The following is a 20,032-nucleotide window of genomic DNA, read 5'->3' on the forward strand; positions in this document are numbered from 1 at the left end:
TCTCCTCGTCTTACCTATGTTTTGACTCTTAACAGGGCATAGACATGAGGCACATGCTGAGCGTCTCCTGCTGTCAGGACTTGGTTATGCCCGTACCCATTAACATGAACGTGGATACCTACAGTATTAGGCACAGGTTCATGGACGCCAGCAACACTTGAACAGTTGTCTTATGCAACGTCTCTTTGAGAACGACACTGCTTATTTTGGGAGAGCCCTGCGAACATCTTGGTCCTCACAGCCCTTCATTCTGCTGTCAGTAGTTATTCGCCAGGCCCCAACAGCTCTCTTCAAACCACATGCCCAGCAGCTGTGTGAGCCTCTGCCCCTGTGACAATATATGTATGCAATCCTAAGGCAAAGGCCTTAAATCTTTCAATGAAGATGCAGTAATGAGAAGAAAGGTGCCTTCTGCTACATGTTTGCTGGGAGGAAAGTGACTCATTCAGTTGCAGGGGTAGGCAGTCAAAATGCACAGCACATCTCTGCAGTTAAGGAGGAACCTACCTTAATCCCATTGCAATTTTATTTATTTAAAATAACAATGATGGAAGAGACTGCAAGAGGAAAGTCAGCATGTTCTAAGGTGCCAGTTGGGTATGGTTTCTTAAAACTAGCCCCCTACTCCTAAAGACTTAGTTGCACTACTAAACCCAGAAATACAAGAGAATTGGGTTTGATGAACTGGACAACAGACCAAAGGAGACCTCCTTGTGCTGAGCTGCTACTCAACGGGAACAGAAACTGCCTTAACATAGCAGCTAGGTTTGGGGTTTATTGTTTTTTTAAATTCACCAATGCAGTCCTTCACATTCTCGTTTGTCATGTTGTGTTTTAACAAGGTCCTGACTATTTCACCTTGAACTGTCATTGAAACGCTCATCTTCAAAAAATAACACATCCATTCGGTAACTGCTAGGAGCCTGGAATCACCCTTGCAGCACTGGGTTAGAAGACACTCCACTGGTGATACTTGATACTTCTAGGACACACATGGCAAAAAGGAAACATCAGCTCCAGTTAATGAGATGGAGGAAGCAAAGTAATCCAGCAGGTACTCAGAATCCCAAAGTAGATTCAAGGGGTGGGATCAGCAGCTCTAAATATGATATAGTCACCCTTACTTTTGAGATAATGTTAAATAAACCAGTAGTGCTGCACAGTCACTGTTCAAACACTGAGAGGATGCCTGCTGAGATTAAGGTTAAGGTTACCAAGAACTTTCCCACAGTTAAGTAACATGATTATTTGGGCAAACGTTTATTATGCTAGCATAAAGGAAGAGGGAAGAATCTCCCTTTATTAAACTCAGCAAGGGAAGCAACTGTAAACAAATAAGTGTAAATGAAAGGCAAGTCACTAGCACTTTATCTTAATACAGACTTAGATCAACAGCTTGCCATTAAAATGAACACTAGATCAATTAATGACAACAGAATAGTTTTGCACAGAGCAGCAAGAAGTGAGGTTACAGGTAGTGCGGCATGCAAAAGGACTTTATAGCTGCATGCACTTGTCCTACCTAGGATGGTAAATTCCAGATACGCCTCTACATCAGGCAAACTCTCTACTCCCCACTCGGCTATAAAAAGCAAGGTTGTTTTAACCAAAAGCCAAGAAAGGAAGCGTCTGGGTGCTGCAGCAACAATTCCCTTAGATTGAGAGGGAAAAAGCACACAGCAGGGACAAGCAGAAAGAATGTATCTATAGATATGTACATATATCACAGTGCTGTAATTTTTGTATGTAGCAGTAATGTAAATAAGTGTATGGTTTTTATAAAATACATATTATAAAAATCTATAAAGGCATATTTTTAGTAAAAACAATGATCTACTTCTTTTGTAAATAGTTCTGAGAATAAAAGATCATTTATACGATACCGTCTCAGCTTTAAGTCACTGCTAATTCCGCATAGCTGCGGAACAAGCTCATTTTTTAAACTGTCATCTTAACACCTAACAGCATCTTTAGTACCTCATCATCCCAAGAAATTCATCCACATATAGCTCTTCCGTGTGTTCAGAGGAGAAGGGTTCCGGAGAAAGAACATTTGAAGCATTTACATCTTCTGCTGCATGGGGAAATAGAAAGGTGAGCTTGTAAGTTTTCTCTACCATCCAGCCATTTACATCAGTTACTGGCCATTATATGGAAGAATATTCAAGCTTTAACCATTTTTGACACAAAATAGGAATGAACAGTGAAACACCTCCAACTTGCACCAATTGCAGTTTAGACCATCAACACCTCCTTAGGATTCCCCTGTCTATGCAGCCATACCGGGACAGAGCAGACAGAAGAGACACCTTCCCATACCAAGTTTTCCTCCCACTCCTCCAGAAGGGAGCCCTTGCTTCCAACAGCCCACTTTATACGTCAAGGGCACGGAGGGCTAAATGAATATTGTGGGCAACAAGCACAGTGATAGCTGCTTAGTCCCTACACAAACTCCCGGGAAAGCAAGGACAGACTCCAGATGCTTCTTATCAACTCAAGGTCTGACCTCTGCTGCCTTGGATGAGCAGCTCTCAAGCTTTTCTCAATGCCTGCTGTAAAACTGAAAGAAAGAAAAGAAGGATTCTAGCAGGAAAAACAAAAAAAAAAAAACACACAAAAAAAATACCACACACACCCAACATCTGTTCTTATCCCTGCAAGAAAGTGAGAAGTAAGGTTACCAATTCCAGCCTGCTGACTCATTCACATTTAGAACTACAATAGCAACTAAACATTTGAAAGCGTTTGTGTCTTGCCAATACACCCTCCCAGGAGAGGAAAAAGAAAAAAGAAAAAAGAAAGAAAACAAAAACCAAAAAAAAGAAAAAATAACCGCCACATACAGAAGGGCTCATCCCTGGCTTGCCACCCTCCACCTCCAGATGCTGGGCAGCAGAGGAAACAGAGCCTCAAAAAGGATTTGGCAGCTTGTAATCTTTATTTTTAGTTTTTTAAAATTATTTAAAAAGCATAATTAGAAACTTTCATTACAGAAATAATCCTAGCAAACCAGTTAGACATTCCATTGCTCAACATTTAGGAAACTTCACATCACCACCACTAGAGACACAGTCCCCACCCCTTCCAATTGGATAGTCAGTGGCAAGAGCAGGGAGATAACTGCTCCTCTACAGCCAGCTCTAGGAGAAAAAAAAAAAAATCCCACTTCAAGCCAGGAAGTCGGACATCTCGATTGGCAAAGTTCAAACTCTGGCCACAAAGACTTGGACTCAAAGAGGACCAACCTTTCTACATAAGAGAACACTCCAGGCTTGGGTGCACCATTTCCTCATTTTATTGCATCCATTCCAGTAAATTCAGACATTTTCCTTTACTTCTGCCTCTATGAAGTTACTACTTCCTAGATCTGCACACGTGCTACCACAAGAGTCCCAAAGTAATGCCGTCGGGCCCTTGCATCTGAAAGTGGTAACTGTCACAGGACAGCTTCACTGCAACAGGAAGGCTTTGAGGACTGACAGAGCTCCTTCCTTGTGCGTGCACCGTTCAACATCAGAAAGCATTCGGGATGGACGCCGGGTGGAACTTGAGCCGCCACTTTCCATAGCAGCTCCCAACTCTTGGGATTAACAGCGCTCACACTAGCAACATCATCCCAGCTCATTCGTATTCTTGGGTTACCAATGAAAGATATGTGAAGAAAAGAAATGGGTGAAGGCAGCTGGATACACGCTCCCAGCACCTGAACTGATTAAAAATGTGTTACACATTCTTTTTTTTTTTTTTTTAATGTCTTTAAAGTGATTGATCGTGATGTGATTGTTTGCTTAGGGCTTTTACCACACCCATAAGTATCTTAAAGAAAAAGAGAAAACACACAGGCAAAATACGTGACTAAAATTTAGCCTCTCCTGGGGGAGAAAGGAGGAGAAGTGGACTGATTCAAAGCTTATGGACATCAGTGAAACATATCCTACCAAACTAAGGCCATCAATTCCATAGGACTACATACTGCAACTGAATACGTCCATCTTCAAGGTCTTAAAGGAAGCCATACCCTCCATGCCTTTTAGTCATTTTAAGAAGAATTTCTTTTTTTATTATTATTTAGGTAATTATTCAGGTGCTGAGCATGTACTTTTCAGCCCAGATGTTTGATATTTTAGTTACACACATACACTCTCCACCTTTAACCATACCTATTCAGACTGATGAACTGAGCCCTCGTTTGCCCAGAAAGGCCAACAAGGGCCAGGAAAATGCTGTTGAGCATAACAAGTCCACAGTTTGTTTCCATAGGTGATCCTTCACCACCACATAACCCAAGCAAGCAAGTTTTCCATTTCTTTAAACAGCAGTCTTCCTTTCTAATCGGAGAATCCTGGGAATGATCCTGCAGCAGCTTTCACATAGAGACATCAATCCAGAACAGCTAAATTCATTCTTATGCCTTCTCTCTCTCAGAAAGTTTTGCCACCAAAATTCACATTCAAGTTCAGATCTCCTAATCGTGGACAGGGCAATGAGGAGAAGGGGCTTTTTTTGGCAGAATCACATGTTTTTCTTGTTCTCGAGAGAAATGGACTCTCACTTAGGACCCTGGCAGGACCAGAGGCAAAGGTCAAAGGAGTTAAATTTTGTTTTTGTTTTTTTAAAAAAAAGTTTAATCCAAATAAACCCCACTTCCGCAGGTTGGTATGTTTTTCAATATCTTGATACAAACTAAAGGAGAGCACAGGTACAGCTGGGCTGCAGCACAAGAAGGTGAAACCCAAGGCCCCAGCCACAAACCTGGATCATGGCAAACTGAAATTCAAGGCCCCAGCAGCAGCACCAGCTGCCAGCCCAGGGGCTGGTGAAGTGAAACCCCAGGCTCCAGCAGCAACACCTGCAATCCTGGTACCTAGAAAAACAAAGTCTAAGCCCCAGTAAAAGCCTGGAACTCAAAGGGAAGCCACAGGCCCCAGGGGCACCAGTTGCCAGCCTGGAGCCCAAAAGAAATGAAGCCCAAGCCCCCAGGAAGCAGTTGCTGCCAGCCTGGGGCCAACTTGAGTTAAGAACTTTGTACTATTTCTTTAAAAAGATGAATTCTGCAATCCATGATTGGTTGACATTAAGAAGGCATAAGCCAAAGCAACAACAGGGAGGCGAGGCTGGTTAAAGCAATATACATTATGTACAAACTCTTGGGTTAATTAGTCCACTTGGTAGGCAACGTCCTTTCTTGTCTACAAGGCGCACTGGAATGAGCAGGGGAGGAGAGGGGGGCAAGATTCCATCCGATACCTTCTTGGCACTGAAGTGGTAAGGTGCCAGCGCCTCTTGATAGAAAACATGGAGAAAAAAAATAATCTTTAAATAACGGCACAAAACTGAGAAAGTCCTCCCAAAGCCTGCCCCAGTGGAATTGCCCGAGTCTGGTTGGAGGGGCTGATCTGTCTGAGAGCAGAGTCTCTGCAGCAGGGAAAGGGCATTAGCAGCACCGCTTCTTCCGTTTACTGTTCTTCGTTAGCTTCACCACATCATTCTGTTGCTGCTGTTGCTGCTTTGCTAAGTTTTCTTTCTTTGCTCGCAGAACTAGCTCTGTAATGCAATTAAACATCTGCAAGAGAAACAAGCAAGTTCAGACCATCGAGGAAATAAGGCTAGTTGTTGAGGAAGGTGCTTCAGGAAGAACAGCATCTGCTTTTCTAGATATTTCAACAACGATTCAGCAATCTCCCAAACCCACTACAGGCTAAGCTGAAATCCAGTATCTTCCGCTCCCAAGCTAAGTCAATAACCTCTCTCCACCCTTTCCCAAAACAGTAAATAAAAACAGGTCAGTTCAACAACTGAGGTCAGGAGTGAAGAGGCAATAGTCATCCTCCTAGAAGCACCCTCCCCATGTGACAAGACTTTACTGAGAAAACACATAATGAGTTAGCAGTGTAAGGCCAATGAAAAGGCCATGAGGTCCCCTTCATTTCCCTTCCCCACCCCTTCCAAATACAGTTGGATGTCTCTTCTTGATGTTTTAACTACTCACTTGCAGTTTGTACAAAGCATTTTACCTTTCTTCCTCAACAGGACTAATGCTATTCTCATTTTTTCCAAACTATTATTCCCAAGTAGTTTCATATGTACTCTGTTCTGCATATCATATTACCTCTTCCACATTAATATTTTCTTTGGCGCTGGTCTCAAACAATTGGATCTCCATCTGCCCAGCAAATTTATAAGCATCTTCTGTCTCTACCACTTTTCGTTCTGGGTCATCATTCTTATTCCCCACTAAAAAAGGGAAGAAAAAAAAAGTCAGTACAGCCTGGACTGACTGCTGGACAGCCCACTAAATATGATGCTCTAACTCTCTTATCAGGAACTTACCTAGTATCCGGCAGACATCATCACAATTTTGATTAATTTCATGCAACCACCGTTTTACATTCACAAAAGATTCTGCACTGGTTACATCGTAGACGACAATGACCCCATGCGTTCCTCTGTAATACCTATGGAGCAGGAAGAGACACCAAATGTTAATTCAAGCTACATATCACCTACATACCACCTTCCTAGCACTTCCTTCTTGCACACAGCTTTTACAAGATTCTTAACAAATCCTCAAGTTAAGGCAATCAAGTGCCCCCATTTTCTTTCCACTGGTAGTCACTGAGTTCTTTTACAATAGCTAGACTGTAGGCTATCGCTCTAAACCTACAGAGTTCCCTGCTCATTTAGCCCATAAAAGCAGGTTCAAAGTTGAAAGACTGTGTCAGCTACTTCCTTGTTCAGGCTGTCAAAAAAACTGTAAACAAAGACGAATACTGTCTTCTAGCTGTGTCAGCAAAGTAGCAGTACCCCCAACATGTCCTCATAATTGGTTGTGAACCTTAGCATCGCACAAGCTCTAAAATTGCCCATTGGCTGGAGTCAAGCTTAATACATAAAATAGATACTGCAACAAAATACCCTTTAACCCTTTGAGTTTTATTAAGTGAACAAAGCATACCCCAAGCTCAGGAAGTCCTTCAATTGCAAACAGGATGCTGGAGAAAGTATCTGAGGAAAAACACCACTATGTTTGTACCATTCTTCTGCTTTACATTTCTAGTTTTTGCTGGCTAAAAACAGGTACTGGAGAAACTCTTATTTAACTCAGCACAACTGTTTCTGCATTAAGACTCTTAGTTTACTAAGTACCAGAAGAGAGCCTGAAGCAATACCACTTCCTTACAAAAAGTCAAAGGCCAGAGACATGTTGGCCATATCAAGCTTTGCAGTAATTTTATTTATGAAAGACTACTTACAGATGAAAATTTGAGCAGATCTCCAGATACACTCAACCCCCAGGCACAGTTCTCTTTTGAGCTCACAAAAATTTCTGCCTTGTTGAGGGCCTCTGTTCTGATCGCACCTTCCTACACAACAGATCGACTCCATATGTACATTTAACGAGCTCTGCTACCTTTAGCAATTAAAAAATAAGCTTCACTCTGGTTTACTCCCATTAGTCTTGGGCAATCAGCACCTTTAAGAGATGACGAGCAATGCTGATGTACAAGAGAAATCTGAAATCAAGTTCCAATGTTATCACCTGCATGAACCTACTAAAGGCAGGCAGTACGTGCGCCACAAGCATTCTGTATAAAAAAAAAAAGGCAAGCTCCAGCTTTTCAGTTTTCAACCACATTCACAGGGCTACCAGGCATTTTCTCTACTGCAAATTAGGCAGTTTTGCCAATCAAGTCATTGAAGAAGTTGACAGTGAGGCCTCCAGCTTTTGTATCTCAGGTACCTTTATTCTTTCCTTTTTGCCTCCTCTTTCTTATAACTAATATCAACAGTCTGAGGAATGTTAATATACAAACTGAGGAATACCCCTTAAACTGCCACAATATTTTTAGAACTAGATCTCATACCACAAGCACCTCTTGCAGCACTCACCCTTCCACTGCACTTTAGAAATGATTACTATGACAACCTCTGCTTCCTTTGATAGTTTATTCAAAGTCTATGAACAGACCTTTGAACTTCAAAACCTTTTAGTCTAATCCAAACATGCTACCTTTCAGAGGACCTCAAAAAGTTTAATCTCACTTCTGCCATTGATTAACATAAGCAAGTCACCATCTCCTCCTCATCTTTAGCTTCATCATCTCATCTTTAACAGATTACACCTGCCTTTATAAAACATCAAGGAAGACTTGCCAAAGACAGGCATATATTACATATAGTGTGCACACACATCCCCCAGCCTGTTCTTCTCAGGATCACTTCACAGTGACAGCCACTGAAAATCAATACTTCTGTGCAGTATGTATTGTATCACAGAAGTAGGAGAACCCACTTCTATTGCTCACCTGGGTGCTTTCAGGTCTGTCTAGCTTCCCCAAGGTAGACACTTCTCCCATCCTTCTATACTGTGTTTTGCCAGCAATTTGTGCTGTACATTGACTTTGCTTGGCAAGAAGTAATTGAGGTGAAAGTTATTTATTCTCAGACCATTAGAGACACTGCACTTTTGAATCTTCTAATCTCTTCTCTATCGGTTCCTTTAATAGCTTTGAAATTTGCTATAGCACTCTAGTTGTTCCAGTTACAGGCTCAACTTTATTTCACAACTTAGATCCTTTCGAGGAGAAGTATTACATAGTCTGAGTCCACATTCTGCAAAAATAACCCATCCTCTCCTGACACTACTATGTACTGTACACATTGCTTTTGATTAATAGTTGTATATGATAACATCAGAACAGGAAATATCTCAAATCCTACTGACACACCAGATTTCACTACATCTGAACAATAAACTGATTATGTTCAAACTCTCCCATAGCACTATTAAAGAAAAAGTTATCTAACTCAGCAACCCTCAGGCTGACCTACCACTTCCTCTTCAGCGCTAAGCATTACATTTGTCAAGACAAGGTTTAGCCTTTAAGGAAATGTAGTGGCTCCACAAATACATCTACACAGAGTAGGCTCATTCTGTTGCACGTACCATAAAACCACGACTGGCATCCCAGTCATCCAGACAAGAGGACCTAATGGAGCATCCTGCAGCCCCTACCTTGCCCACGCGCCTAGGCTTTCTTCTAAGTGAAAGCAGATGATGTTTGGGAGTAGAGTAACAGGCACCCTTCACATACAGGTCCCACTCCTGACACAGAATTAGCATACAGCCATCACGTGCAGCTGGGGATGAGGACTGTGGACTGGACCATACAGCACAGACCACTACGGCATTCAAAATTCTGCAGGAGCTGGAAGTTGCTGCCACAAAGCACCAATATTGGCAGTCACCTCATCAGAAATATCTTGCTTTGTGCAAGACAGCAACCCCTGACTCCTGCAGAGTTCCTACCAGCACACACTGCTTCTATTTTGGGAAGAGAAATTGTCTGGCACATCATTCTACAAAGGTTGCCAGCCCCTCACCTACAATAAAACGTCATTTTCTCCATTGGGTGACATTCACAGAATCACAGAATCGCTGAGGTTGGAAGGGACCTCTGGAGATCATCTAGTCCAACCCCCCTGCTCAAGCAGGGTCACCTAGAGCACATTGCACAGGATTGCATCCAGGCGCGTTTTGAATATCTCCAGAGAAGGAGACTCCACCACCTCTCGGGGCAACCTGTTCCAGTGCTCTGTCACCCTCACAGTGAAAAAGTTTTTCCTCATGTTCAGATGGAAGTGTCTGTGTTTCAGTTTGTGCCCGTTGCCTCGCGTCCTGTCGCTCGGCACCACTGAAAAGAGTCTGGTCCCATCCTCTCGACACCCTCCCTTCAGATACTTGTGCATGTTGATAAGATCTCCTGTCAGCCTTCTCTTCTCCAAGCTAAACAGGCCCAGCTCTCTCAGCCTTTCCTCATAAGAGAGATGCTCCAGTCCCCTAATCATCTTTGTGGCCCTTCGCTGGACTTGCTCCAGTAGTGCCACATCCCTCTTGTACTGGGGAGCCCAGAACTGGACACAGTACTCCAGATGTGGCCTCACCAGGGCTGAGTAGAGGGGGAGAATCACCTCCCTCGACCTGCTGGCAACACTCTTCCTGATGCACCCCAGGACACCATTGGCCTTCTTGGCCACAAGGGCACATTGCTGCCTCATGCTTAACTTGGTGTCCACCAGCACTCCCAGGTCCTTCTCCGCAGAGCTGCTTTCCAGCAGGTCAACCCCCAACCTGTACTGGTGCATGGGGTTATTCTTCCCCAGGTGCAGGACCCTGCACTTGCCTTTGTTGAACTTCATGAGGTTCCTCTCTGCCCACCACTCCAGCCTGTCCAAGTCTCTTTGAATGGCAGCACAGCCCTCTGGCGTATCAGCCACTCCTACCAGTTTTGTATCGTCAGCAAACATTACCTTTTAGCAGCCTGAAAGATAAGACTGCAACTACCTTTTAGTCTCTGAATCTTAAGCCCCATAATACACACATTTTTCTCAAAAAGCTAGGCATGCTATTTTCCATCATTTGCTAGATAAAGCCTTGTGTCCTAGATAACATTTTAGGCCTAGCAGATGCAGCAAAGATTCTCCAACCCCAAGTGCAGGACAGTCCTAGAAAACAAAATCTGATTTATCCTACCCCATACCTCCAATTTCAGAATTATGTAGTGCAGAACTGCTTTTATAAGAAGTTGCAGGCTTTGGCGGGTAGAGAACAGATGGGGCTTTTGGCATTCAAGGAGGAGTAGGTGTAAGTTTTATGCTTTTGGCAACCAAGAGGTAGTTGAGGCTTTGACACAAGAGAAAGAATGCCCAGTCTTCTTCCCATCCACATTTTAGGGAAGATGGAGACCGTGCAAGCAAGAGCAAAAGAGAAATGAAGTTCTCATTCTCAGCCTCCCGTTCAAGGTCTGAATGACTGATACTAGTTGTCTGCTATATGGTGGGTACATTCTGCTGTGTACCCTACAAACCTCAGAAGCCAGCATCTACTACTCCCAGTGATAAATATGTTAATGAAATACAGAAAATAAAGAGTTATAGAATAGTTGTTAATGTTTAGAGTGTCCAAGCAAGCTTCCCATTGAGATGAAAGATGTTAAGCAAACCTGAGCTTTTTCCAAACGTATATGCCCTTGGACACTTGGTAGTAGACAACTATCTCTAATATGGTTGGAAAAGTTACCCAGATATAAAAGCTTTACACATGGAAATCTAGCATTGTTGTAGAAAAATCTTGAGAACAATAACATTTAAGTTTACATCAAAACAGGAGTACTGAAGTGCCTTGTTCCACCTATAGAATTATATAAAGAAAAGCTTAAAGACATAAGCATACAGCCTTTGAAACGTTACCTATTAATACTGCAGACACTGAAAAAGAAAGTCTTCAGAACTGGTTAACCAAACTCATCATGCCTTCAGCCAGCTGCATTCTCCCTCTACTTCTCTGAAGACTACCTTTCTAAACAGAAGGGAATGTTTTGCAATAAACTGCAGTATTCTCTATTACAAGATACCAATAAGAACAACCTTAAATTCTCTCATTTCCACTAATAAATGCTTCCCAAGATTAGCATCTTGAGTTATACCAGCTAGTTCAGTGGGGTAATGGGTTCATTTCTCCTTTTTAATATTCTTCACCTCAATCTAAACAGTCATTGTTACAAGGCTCTACAGCATTTTGTTGACAGTGCACTGGCACTCCACCCATGATTCAGTCAGCTAAGCCCTCTCGTAAGTATAACATGGTAATTCAATTTGTCACTCAGTTTGGTTTAAGCAAATCAGTTACTGCACTACTTTGCCACTAAAAAAAAGACAGCAAAACCCCTTCTAAAACCAGAATCTTGTTATCTGTTGTTTATAGAGATGGTGTGTCTAGGTCCAGAGAGACTTTGGGAGAACAGCAAGGAACGCCAGACAGTCACAACTAGCCCACCTAGCAGCCAGAGAAGTCCTCACTACAGCATAACTAGAGTTTCAAAAGCATTTCCCTCAACACTTCAGATGCGCTTGAACACAGGTACTTCTCTGCTTTGTGTTGCACAAAATTCAAATCTTTCTTCCCTGACCATGGAAAATTCTGTAGCTACTTTACCAGCTTTAAGGTAGAAAAACTGAGGCCTTATATTCCCCCAAGAGTAAAACTTGCATTCACCTTTGTAAACAGCTATGCAAGAGAAAGCATTAGCAAAGTGCAAACACCTCTGACACAAATACTGAACAGTTTCAGTTTCTCCATTAAGTGATAATGGAATCAAGGAAGAGATTTACATACAACACTACACAAAACCCAATCCCATTCACAAAAGGAAGCCTCCCTTCCTGGTATTCCCCATTCAATGCTGGATACCATCGCTTTCTAATCTAGCTGGCATCAGCCCCTCAGCCCCATGAACCAACACTCATTAACACAGCTCTCAGTTGTGTCAGGGAATCTGAAAACAGGAAAGCCATTTGCTGACTCAGCACTAATTTGGGCACTCTGCGACTAGTCTATAAGCACAGCTGACACGAGCTGCAGCAGTGCTTTGCTGCCTCCCCCTCACCACTTCCTGCCTGAAGCTGGCTGCAGCACTGAAACAAGAAGTGATGTCATGCACACAGGAACCCTACGAGAGGTAACCAAGTTTTTTCAAGCTAAACACTTAAGAAACAATGGAAGTAATCCAGTAATATCCGTATAGAAACGCAGAGGAAAGGGGTGGTGCACACATCAGGTTCAATTCTCACATTTCTAGCTGTTTAGACATAACATAGGAGCAATCAATCCCACTATTTTTTTAATGTCTAAGTTAACCAATACATCGGTCAAAAAAGACCCTGTTCTCTTAGCAGGAGCTAAAGGAGCAATCGGTCATGAAAGACTACGTGAAACACCTAGCAGGGGTTTTTTTGTTCATTTGCATTAAATACCAAAAGGAGACAAAGGCTCTATTTCCAAGTCTATTTCTTCCTCTTCCCCTAGTGCCAGGATGAGCAGTCCCACATTTACTGCAATTAGTTTACAAGCACATTTTATTCTTAGTTCCTATCGCTGCAGCTCTGGGTGTGGTTTCTTCAGGAACAGGAAAAGCTGTGCACATGCTGTTCAAAAGGACAATGAGCATGAAACTGAACTCAAACCAAGGAAAAGGTTAACTTCATGTGGGTGTCTGCTTCAACAAAACCCCACACAAAGGTAGCCTTTAGAAGGCATTTGTCCTAAAAGGAAAATAAGTATTGGATATTCAATTTTAAGACCTCAAAGCTACTCAGAGAGAGGGTGTGCACTTTGCACTTCTGCAATATATTCAATCACAAGACAAACTTCTGTGACAGGCTTTAGAGTTAGGTTTGCTAATACCTGCAAAATAATAAAATAATTTCAGTTCTACAGCTTGGAAACTAGAAGCAGAAGAATAAGGCCAAGCCATCATGGAAATTTACAGAAGAGCCAGGAAATCTGAAATCCCAGTTTCACAGCTAAACCACAGTATCACCACTCCCACCTACTCTAAAAAAGCTGAGAAGTCCCGCTACACAGACAGCACAGTTACCATTAGCTGATCAACTGCAAGGTTAAAATATCTGAACCGTTGCTTTAGACTACAAGATCCATATGTGAAGTTACATGTCAAAAAGTCCAATTATACTCACGTTGATGTGATAGTCCGGAAACGCTCTTGTCCAGCTGTGTCCCAGATCTGTAGCTTCACTTTCTCTCCATTAATCTCAACTGTCCGGATTTTAAAATCCACTCCAATTGTGGTAATGTAGCTACCTGAAAGGAAAGAGAATAAGTGAGAACCTAAGTCTTGTTTATTTTGCATGTCTCAAAGCTCACTTCTAAACTGATTTGACAATAGCTCTCCAATGGGACATGAGAAGAAGGTTCCTCCTATCCATTCATCTTTTAAAGAGCCCCCTGCAATCACAGTGATCTGCATATTTTTACCTGCAGCTAACAGCTTTTTTTTTTTTTCTAGCCCTAGAGCCACTTCTTCCATCCCACACTAAAAAATTTAAAACTCAGTATTACAAAACCCAAATCTTCCTCTACCATATTGGTTGTCAAAAATAAGCACCCAAATATCTTAAGAAATGGACAATAACTATGGAAGTATTTCACTTGAAAAAATTTGAGACAGAGCTTTGTCTCAAATGCTAATGCAATCACTTATTTTGAATACAGTCTGTTCGAAGAGTATCCTCCTAATAAATCAGTTATGACACAAACGTGAATGATGTAGCTACAATATTCAATCAGTCTAAATCCCGAAGGGCCAATGGGAAGTCTGCACAGAGCACAGTACAAGCTCAGAAAACTCAGCTATTTCTAGAACCATGTCAGTACTTAAATACCACGGTGCTTTCAGCTATAAGTGAAGATCAAACAGGATGGCTTCTGCAGGCTTGTGCCAAGAGAAGCACAGTTAGAAAGATAGCATATTTCCAGTACAGCTATCAGTGGGCAAAAGCAATCGAACAACTCCTTGCCTACCAATGGCACTGGAGCAGCCCTTGACCATTTCACTTATTTAAGTAAACTAAATACTCACCTGAGAACGTATTATCTGCAAAACGCAACAGCAAACTGCTCTTGCCCACACCTGTGACAAATAAAGACAGCAAGATCTTTGAATTCAGTCACACCCTGGATGTGAAGTAACATGACAGTATTTTTCCCATTCATTGAATTTTTCAACTTAAACTAAAATCTTTTCTCAGCCTATAATTTAGCACCATCCACCTTGATCAAATCCTCAAGGAGACTACTGACATGAATACCCAAGTGCCAAGTGACACGCTGCAGTTATTCCAAGACTCGCTATGCTTCTTGATGCAGTACAGGGGGGGTTTTTTGTTTGTTTGTTTTTTGTCCCCTCCTTTCTTCAACCCCCAAGCTCTCAACCAGTAGTTTTCAAGCTGTGGTATGCAAGCCATTCCAAGAGGTCACAAAAAGTAAGACTAAAAGCAAGTTATGATCAGTTGGCTTATATTTGCTAAAGAAAGATCCAAAAATGAGTACCTCCTGCTAATTAAAGCGCTCAGAACACTGCTCTGAACTTCTCTATTGAATTCAACGTGCACATCATGCTTAACGCCACTGCCTACCTCCCATTCATTTATGCAGCGTTGAACAGCAATGGAATTTGGACTACTTAGACAATCAGACTAGGGTTTGGTACTATAAAGCTTATGTTATCATTGACACAGTTTAACAGAAGCCCAAGCCAAACAGTAGAGTTTGGGAGCCATTGTTCTATACTGTCATCCAAAATAAGCCAATTCTACATTTAACAGGAAGAACACATACCTTTCTGAAGTTGTACCTTTTGCCAAAGTGCTCCATGAAACATTTTTAAGTGCTTTGAGTAGCACTTCATCCAGATTTTTCTTAAATGATTGTTTGCACCCTGATAACACCCTGTTTCACGGGAGCATTTTTCACACTGCTTCACACAAGAATAAGAAACTCATTCCTGCACACCCAACCAAGGGAAACAGGATCAGAATGCCTCAGTGTTGTCATCTCTATGTAACATCTGCTGCCCCTTCCTTCTCCCTTCCCCCTAAAAAACACTGATATGACATGAAGAGGAAATTCAAGTTCACCAGCATGATTATCTACTAAATATTTTCAAGTAGGAGTTATTTAAGCTAAGTATTTTGATGATGTATAACTTACAAGTTTCTCTTAATAAAAGGACCATGCAAAACATATGCAACAACTATATAGAACTCCCATAGATCTCAATCATTGGAATCTGAAGATAGCTACCAGTATGAAAAAGAACTAAAAACCTGCAGGATTCCAGTAATCCAGATCTCACGTGCAAGAAGTTCAAATCACCACTGATCTTAACATCCAAAAAAGCTATACTCCTTTCTCATTGATTCTTACAAATCTTAAGAAAGTGCTATTAAAGTTACAGTGTGCACATACTGAATATCTCTGAGCTCAGAGAAGGCAGCAGAGCAGTTCCCAAACTTTAGCAGAGGACTGGTAATTTAGCAAGAGCTACACCTAACCCATGCAAGATAACCATCTGCTGAGAAAGATAGGTTTCAGCAAGTACAATGCTTTTTGATCAAATAGCCTTGACCCTCAGCTTAATGAAAAGCACTTAGATGTTGAACCCACAGGCTTGTCAGATCACACTTTTTTTTTTTTTTTTTTTTTTTTAAAGAAAGTCAGTCAGCCCTAAGCAGCTATACTGCAGAACGCCATGGGCTGCACATGACCGCTGCTTTGTCAGACTATCCACTGCTGCATAGACACAATCTTGTCCCTAGCTGCTCTGAGATGACTTCTAAAGAAGAGAAACCTCCTGAACTCAGGAAATTCTTCATGCTCCAGATGACAAAGATCTCGCTAAACAAACCTTGTGCCTCTGACCCAAACAGTTCTACAGAGAAACCACACGCTTCATGATCCCCCACTTCCTACACACAGTTATTTGAAGATCTGAAAAGAGAGGAAGGCTAGCAGGGTTTCTTTGCTTGTAGAAGACAGCAAGGCCCCAAAGGTCTATTGACTTTGCAATATCAATGTTACAAGCAAATTTCTGCGGCATAAGAGTTTCTAAAACAAACCCCTATCTCACTGAACAGCAGTGTGAATTAGAGAAGCACATGCAAAGCAAAGATCATCTGTATTATTTTTAAATATTTAGCACAACTGAGATCACCAGCAGCTTTTCAATGTGACCTGCTCTAAAAACACACAAACCTACTACCCTCTTGTCATATTTGCATATAGGGGGAAAGCAGATGAAACATAACAATCCATCCAATACCAGTCCCTTCTGATTGCCAGGCTTTTCAAAACATCAATAAACAAGGCAAGCAAACTGTTGTGGAAATGAGGACAATGCCTTTCTGTTGAGGTAAATGCTCAAAAAGAGAAAAATCAATACTCAAACTACACAGTGAGATTTAATTACAGCAACAGAGAACCACAGGCAACCACCACATTACCTTTTCCTACCCCCTCTCACCGGATACATCATAGGGACTTTGCTCAAGTTAAGAAGGGTCAGCTAAGAAATTTGACTTAATTGTTAAAAAGGAGGAGAAGTTTTCCTGAGTTTTCACCATCCTGTTTATCTTGCCTGAACAGTTTTGAAACTCATCAGTAAGCAACAGAGTTACTGCTTTACTCAGAATGCAGTGTTTGGTTTTAATAATCCAGAGACTCCCAAAAACGCCCAGGATTTAAAGTTATTTCTGAGCTGTCATCCCTTGTCCTGCTTCCTTTTAGATGTGCTCTTTTTAAAATAGTCCTTTCCTTCTTGTGGACACAGTCTGACATAGAATGAAATATTTTTATATACAGCTAAGTCTCCAGAGGTGACAACTCCCAAGACCGTGCAGCATTCCTTTTTCACCCCACAGCCGAGCCTCGCTGCATGCTGGGACCTGCCTCCTGATGGACCACACCTCTTAAAAGAGGGTGGATGCCATCTACTCCAGTTTATGGAAATTAAGCTGTAAACTGTTGGAGGGTTACCAGTGCAGAACTGGACGGAAGGTAGTCCCCAGTCCCACTTATGTACTTACACTAAAGCACCGGGCACAGAGTGGGTTCACACACTGCCCCTCCAGAACCTTCTGAAACTGCTCCAGAGGTATTCACCGGTCTATTTCCAAGATCTAGAACTACTCTTTATCCATAGTTATTTTAGGTATTTGCATGCTATACTGTAACTAGAAGCACACAAAATCATCATCTTTTTAAAGACAGAAAAAAAAAAAGACAAACTCTAGAATTGAGATTTTAGGTCGATGCTTTGAGAGTCTTAAAGAGCGATTTCGATAATAAAGCGCTAGAGCACAGTAATTACCACACTGGAAACAATGGTCCCTAGGGCTGAGGAGCAGCCAACCCTTCCTCGCGCTGCCTTTAACTGCCTGTCACATTAGGAGGGAATTCCTTCCTCATCCCAGCAAGAGTAGGTTATGCCCTCAAAACATACGCCTTGCAAAGGTTTATCCTGCCGCGCATGCTGATACTCTCCTTACTGGTACGTGCCTAATCTTTTTTTTTTTTCCCCTCCTTTTAATCCAGCCAAGCTATTTACCACAATCTGCCCCAGAAGCCAGTTCCACAGGTTCCTCAGATAAAGCCGAGGAAGCCCGAAGCAGGCGCACCCGCTCCCGGGGGGCCCGGCGACCCCGCGCCCCGGCCCGGGGCGAGCCGCAGCGGGCCACAAAGCACAAAGGCGGCGGCGCCGCCCGGGAAGCGGCCGCAGCCGCCCCCGCTCCCGCCCCGCCGGGGCCGCCCCGCTCCCCCCCCCCGGGCCCGCCGCGCCGCGCCGCCCCTCCCGGCCGGGCGGAGGCGAGGGGCGGCCGCGCCGCCAGCGGCCTGGCCTACCCCCGCCCCCGGCCCCGGCCGCGCCGCCCGGCCCTCACCGCTGTCGCCGATGATGAGCAGCTTGAAGAGATGATCGTAGTCCCTGGCCATGGCCGGTGCGGCGCGGCAGCCCCGGGCGGCGGGGCGAGCGCGGGGGGGGAGGGGGGCTCCTCCGGCGGCGGCGGCGGCTCCGCGGCCGGATCCACTTCCCGAACAAACAGCCGGAACTGACAGCGCTGCCGCTGCGCATGCGCCCCGCCGCGGGAGGCCGCCAGCTGCGCCGGCACGCCGCTGCGCATGCGCCCCGCCCCTCGCCGCGCGCATGCGCACCACCTGCCAGCACCCTGCCCGGCTGCCGCTTTATGCGCGCGCGCACTGCGGCCCCCCCCGCGCCCCGCCCTCCCTCTTTTGCCGGGACGCATGCGCGCGCGGGGAGGCGGCCGCCATGTTGGCTGGGCGCGCGGCGCGCCGAGGTAAAGCCCGTTAAAGCCGGCGGGGGCGGGGAGAGCTGGGGCAGTTAGTGCGGAGATACTCTGACCTGCCGTGCTTTTGATAGTTACCATCTAATCCATTGCTTTAAAGGTATTTAACGAAAAAGACGCACCGACTTGGAGGCTCTTTTGCGGTAGGACCAGCCCGCACACACCTGAGCGGAGGCCCCGGCGCAGCGCCGGTGCAGACCGCGGCCGTGACTGGAGGGGTCGGTGCGGCACCGGAGCCCCGAGGGGCCCTGGGGCCCGGCAAGCCGGTCGGGGCCCGAGCTAGCTGCCCCGGGTGACCCTGCTTTAGGCACAGGGCTCGGGCGGGACGACTCCTGCGGTGCCGTGAAGCCGCAGCTGCTCTGACTTGTGAAAGTTTCTTAGAGAGTGACAGATACTGTCTAGCGGGATCGGTTTTTTCCTCAACACTCATCCAAAAGCTGTATATTATTTCTTTCGGATTTATACTATGGGGTTTGGTTAGGGAGAACTAGAATATTTTTTTAAGGTGATAGTCTCTAACCAATTCTAGAATTATTTCCCAGTTTCTCCCATAGGATATTGTAGTATTGTCCTACTGTTACATTTTTTTCTATTTGTATGCAATTCATCTGGGAACAGCTGTTATGGTGACCAAACCCAGTATGGTTAAAAGGGCACATCTGGGTTGAAGCACCAAAAATTACCTCTGCTAAAGACTTCTGCTCAGTAGTCACAATGCCTGTGATTTTAATTATAAATCTTCTTTAATTTCAACCCTCAAAAAACTATCCTAGTCTTCAAAGTTTACCCTGTGAAGTCCCACACATCCTGAAACCCACTTGGATGACTGCTGTATCATGTTCTTGTGCCATGGTCCCTGCACCTCATGCATGTAAAAGCCACACCCTTTGTCATTCTCTGCAGTCTTCAAATACACAAGGTAACTAACTGAGAAGCAGAAAAAGAAGCTGCAGCATTAACAGCCAAGGAGCGTGTGGCATCTCATAGACCTATGCTTACAGAAACCCTGCTGAATGTACGTTCTTAGCTGCAGCCTACGGCTACAGCACCCCCATTTCACCCAGCCTGATGCAGCCCTTGTGCTGCCCCTCGCATGACCCAGACATGTGCCCTGAGTTTCAGGATAAAGGAGGGGACTGCATAATTGCAGGCAGATCCCTTGAATCCAGCATACAAACCTCATGAGGCTCAAACCCCAAATGGCAATCTCTCCCTTTATTTTTAAGCTCATGAAACCTCATCATGTGAAAAGCTTGAGATTGGGTAATGTTACATAATAAAATGGACAGTACACAATGGTATGACATCAAAAAAG

General features: G+C 43.8%; 1 protein-coding gene across 1 annotated transcript; it reads right to left on the reverse strand.

Annotated features, from left to right (window-relative positions):
• Positions 1-1,244: 1,244 nt before the first annotated feature.
• RAB35 (RAB35, member RAS oncogene family) lies at positions 1,245-18,385 on the reverse strand. The gene is made up of 7 exons (XM_067307416.1): positions 18,295-18,385; positions 14,439-14,489; positions 13,537-13,660; positions 6,331-6,455; positions 6,110-6,234; positions 4,161-5,563; positions 1,245-2,074 (listed from the first exon to the last, which is right to left on the reverse strand). Exons 1-6 carry the CDS (start codon positions 18,344-18,346, stop codon positions 5,435-5,437), a joined length of 606 nt encoding a protein of 201 aa, XP_067163517.1. The 5' UTR covers positions 18,347-18,385; the 3' UTR covers positions 1,245-2,074; positions 4,161-5,434.
• Between the last annotated feature and the right edge of the window lie 1,647 nt (positions 18,386-20,032).

Source organism: Apteryx mantelli, chromosome 17 (genome assembly GCF_036417845.1).
Source record: "Apteryx mantelli isolate bAptMan1 chromosome 17, bAptMan1.hap1, whole genome shotgun sequence".
Classification (NCBI taxonomy): Eukaryota; Metazoa; Chordata; class Aves; order Apterygiformes; family Apterygidae; genus Apteryx; species Apteryx mantelli.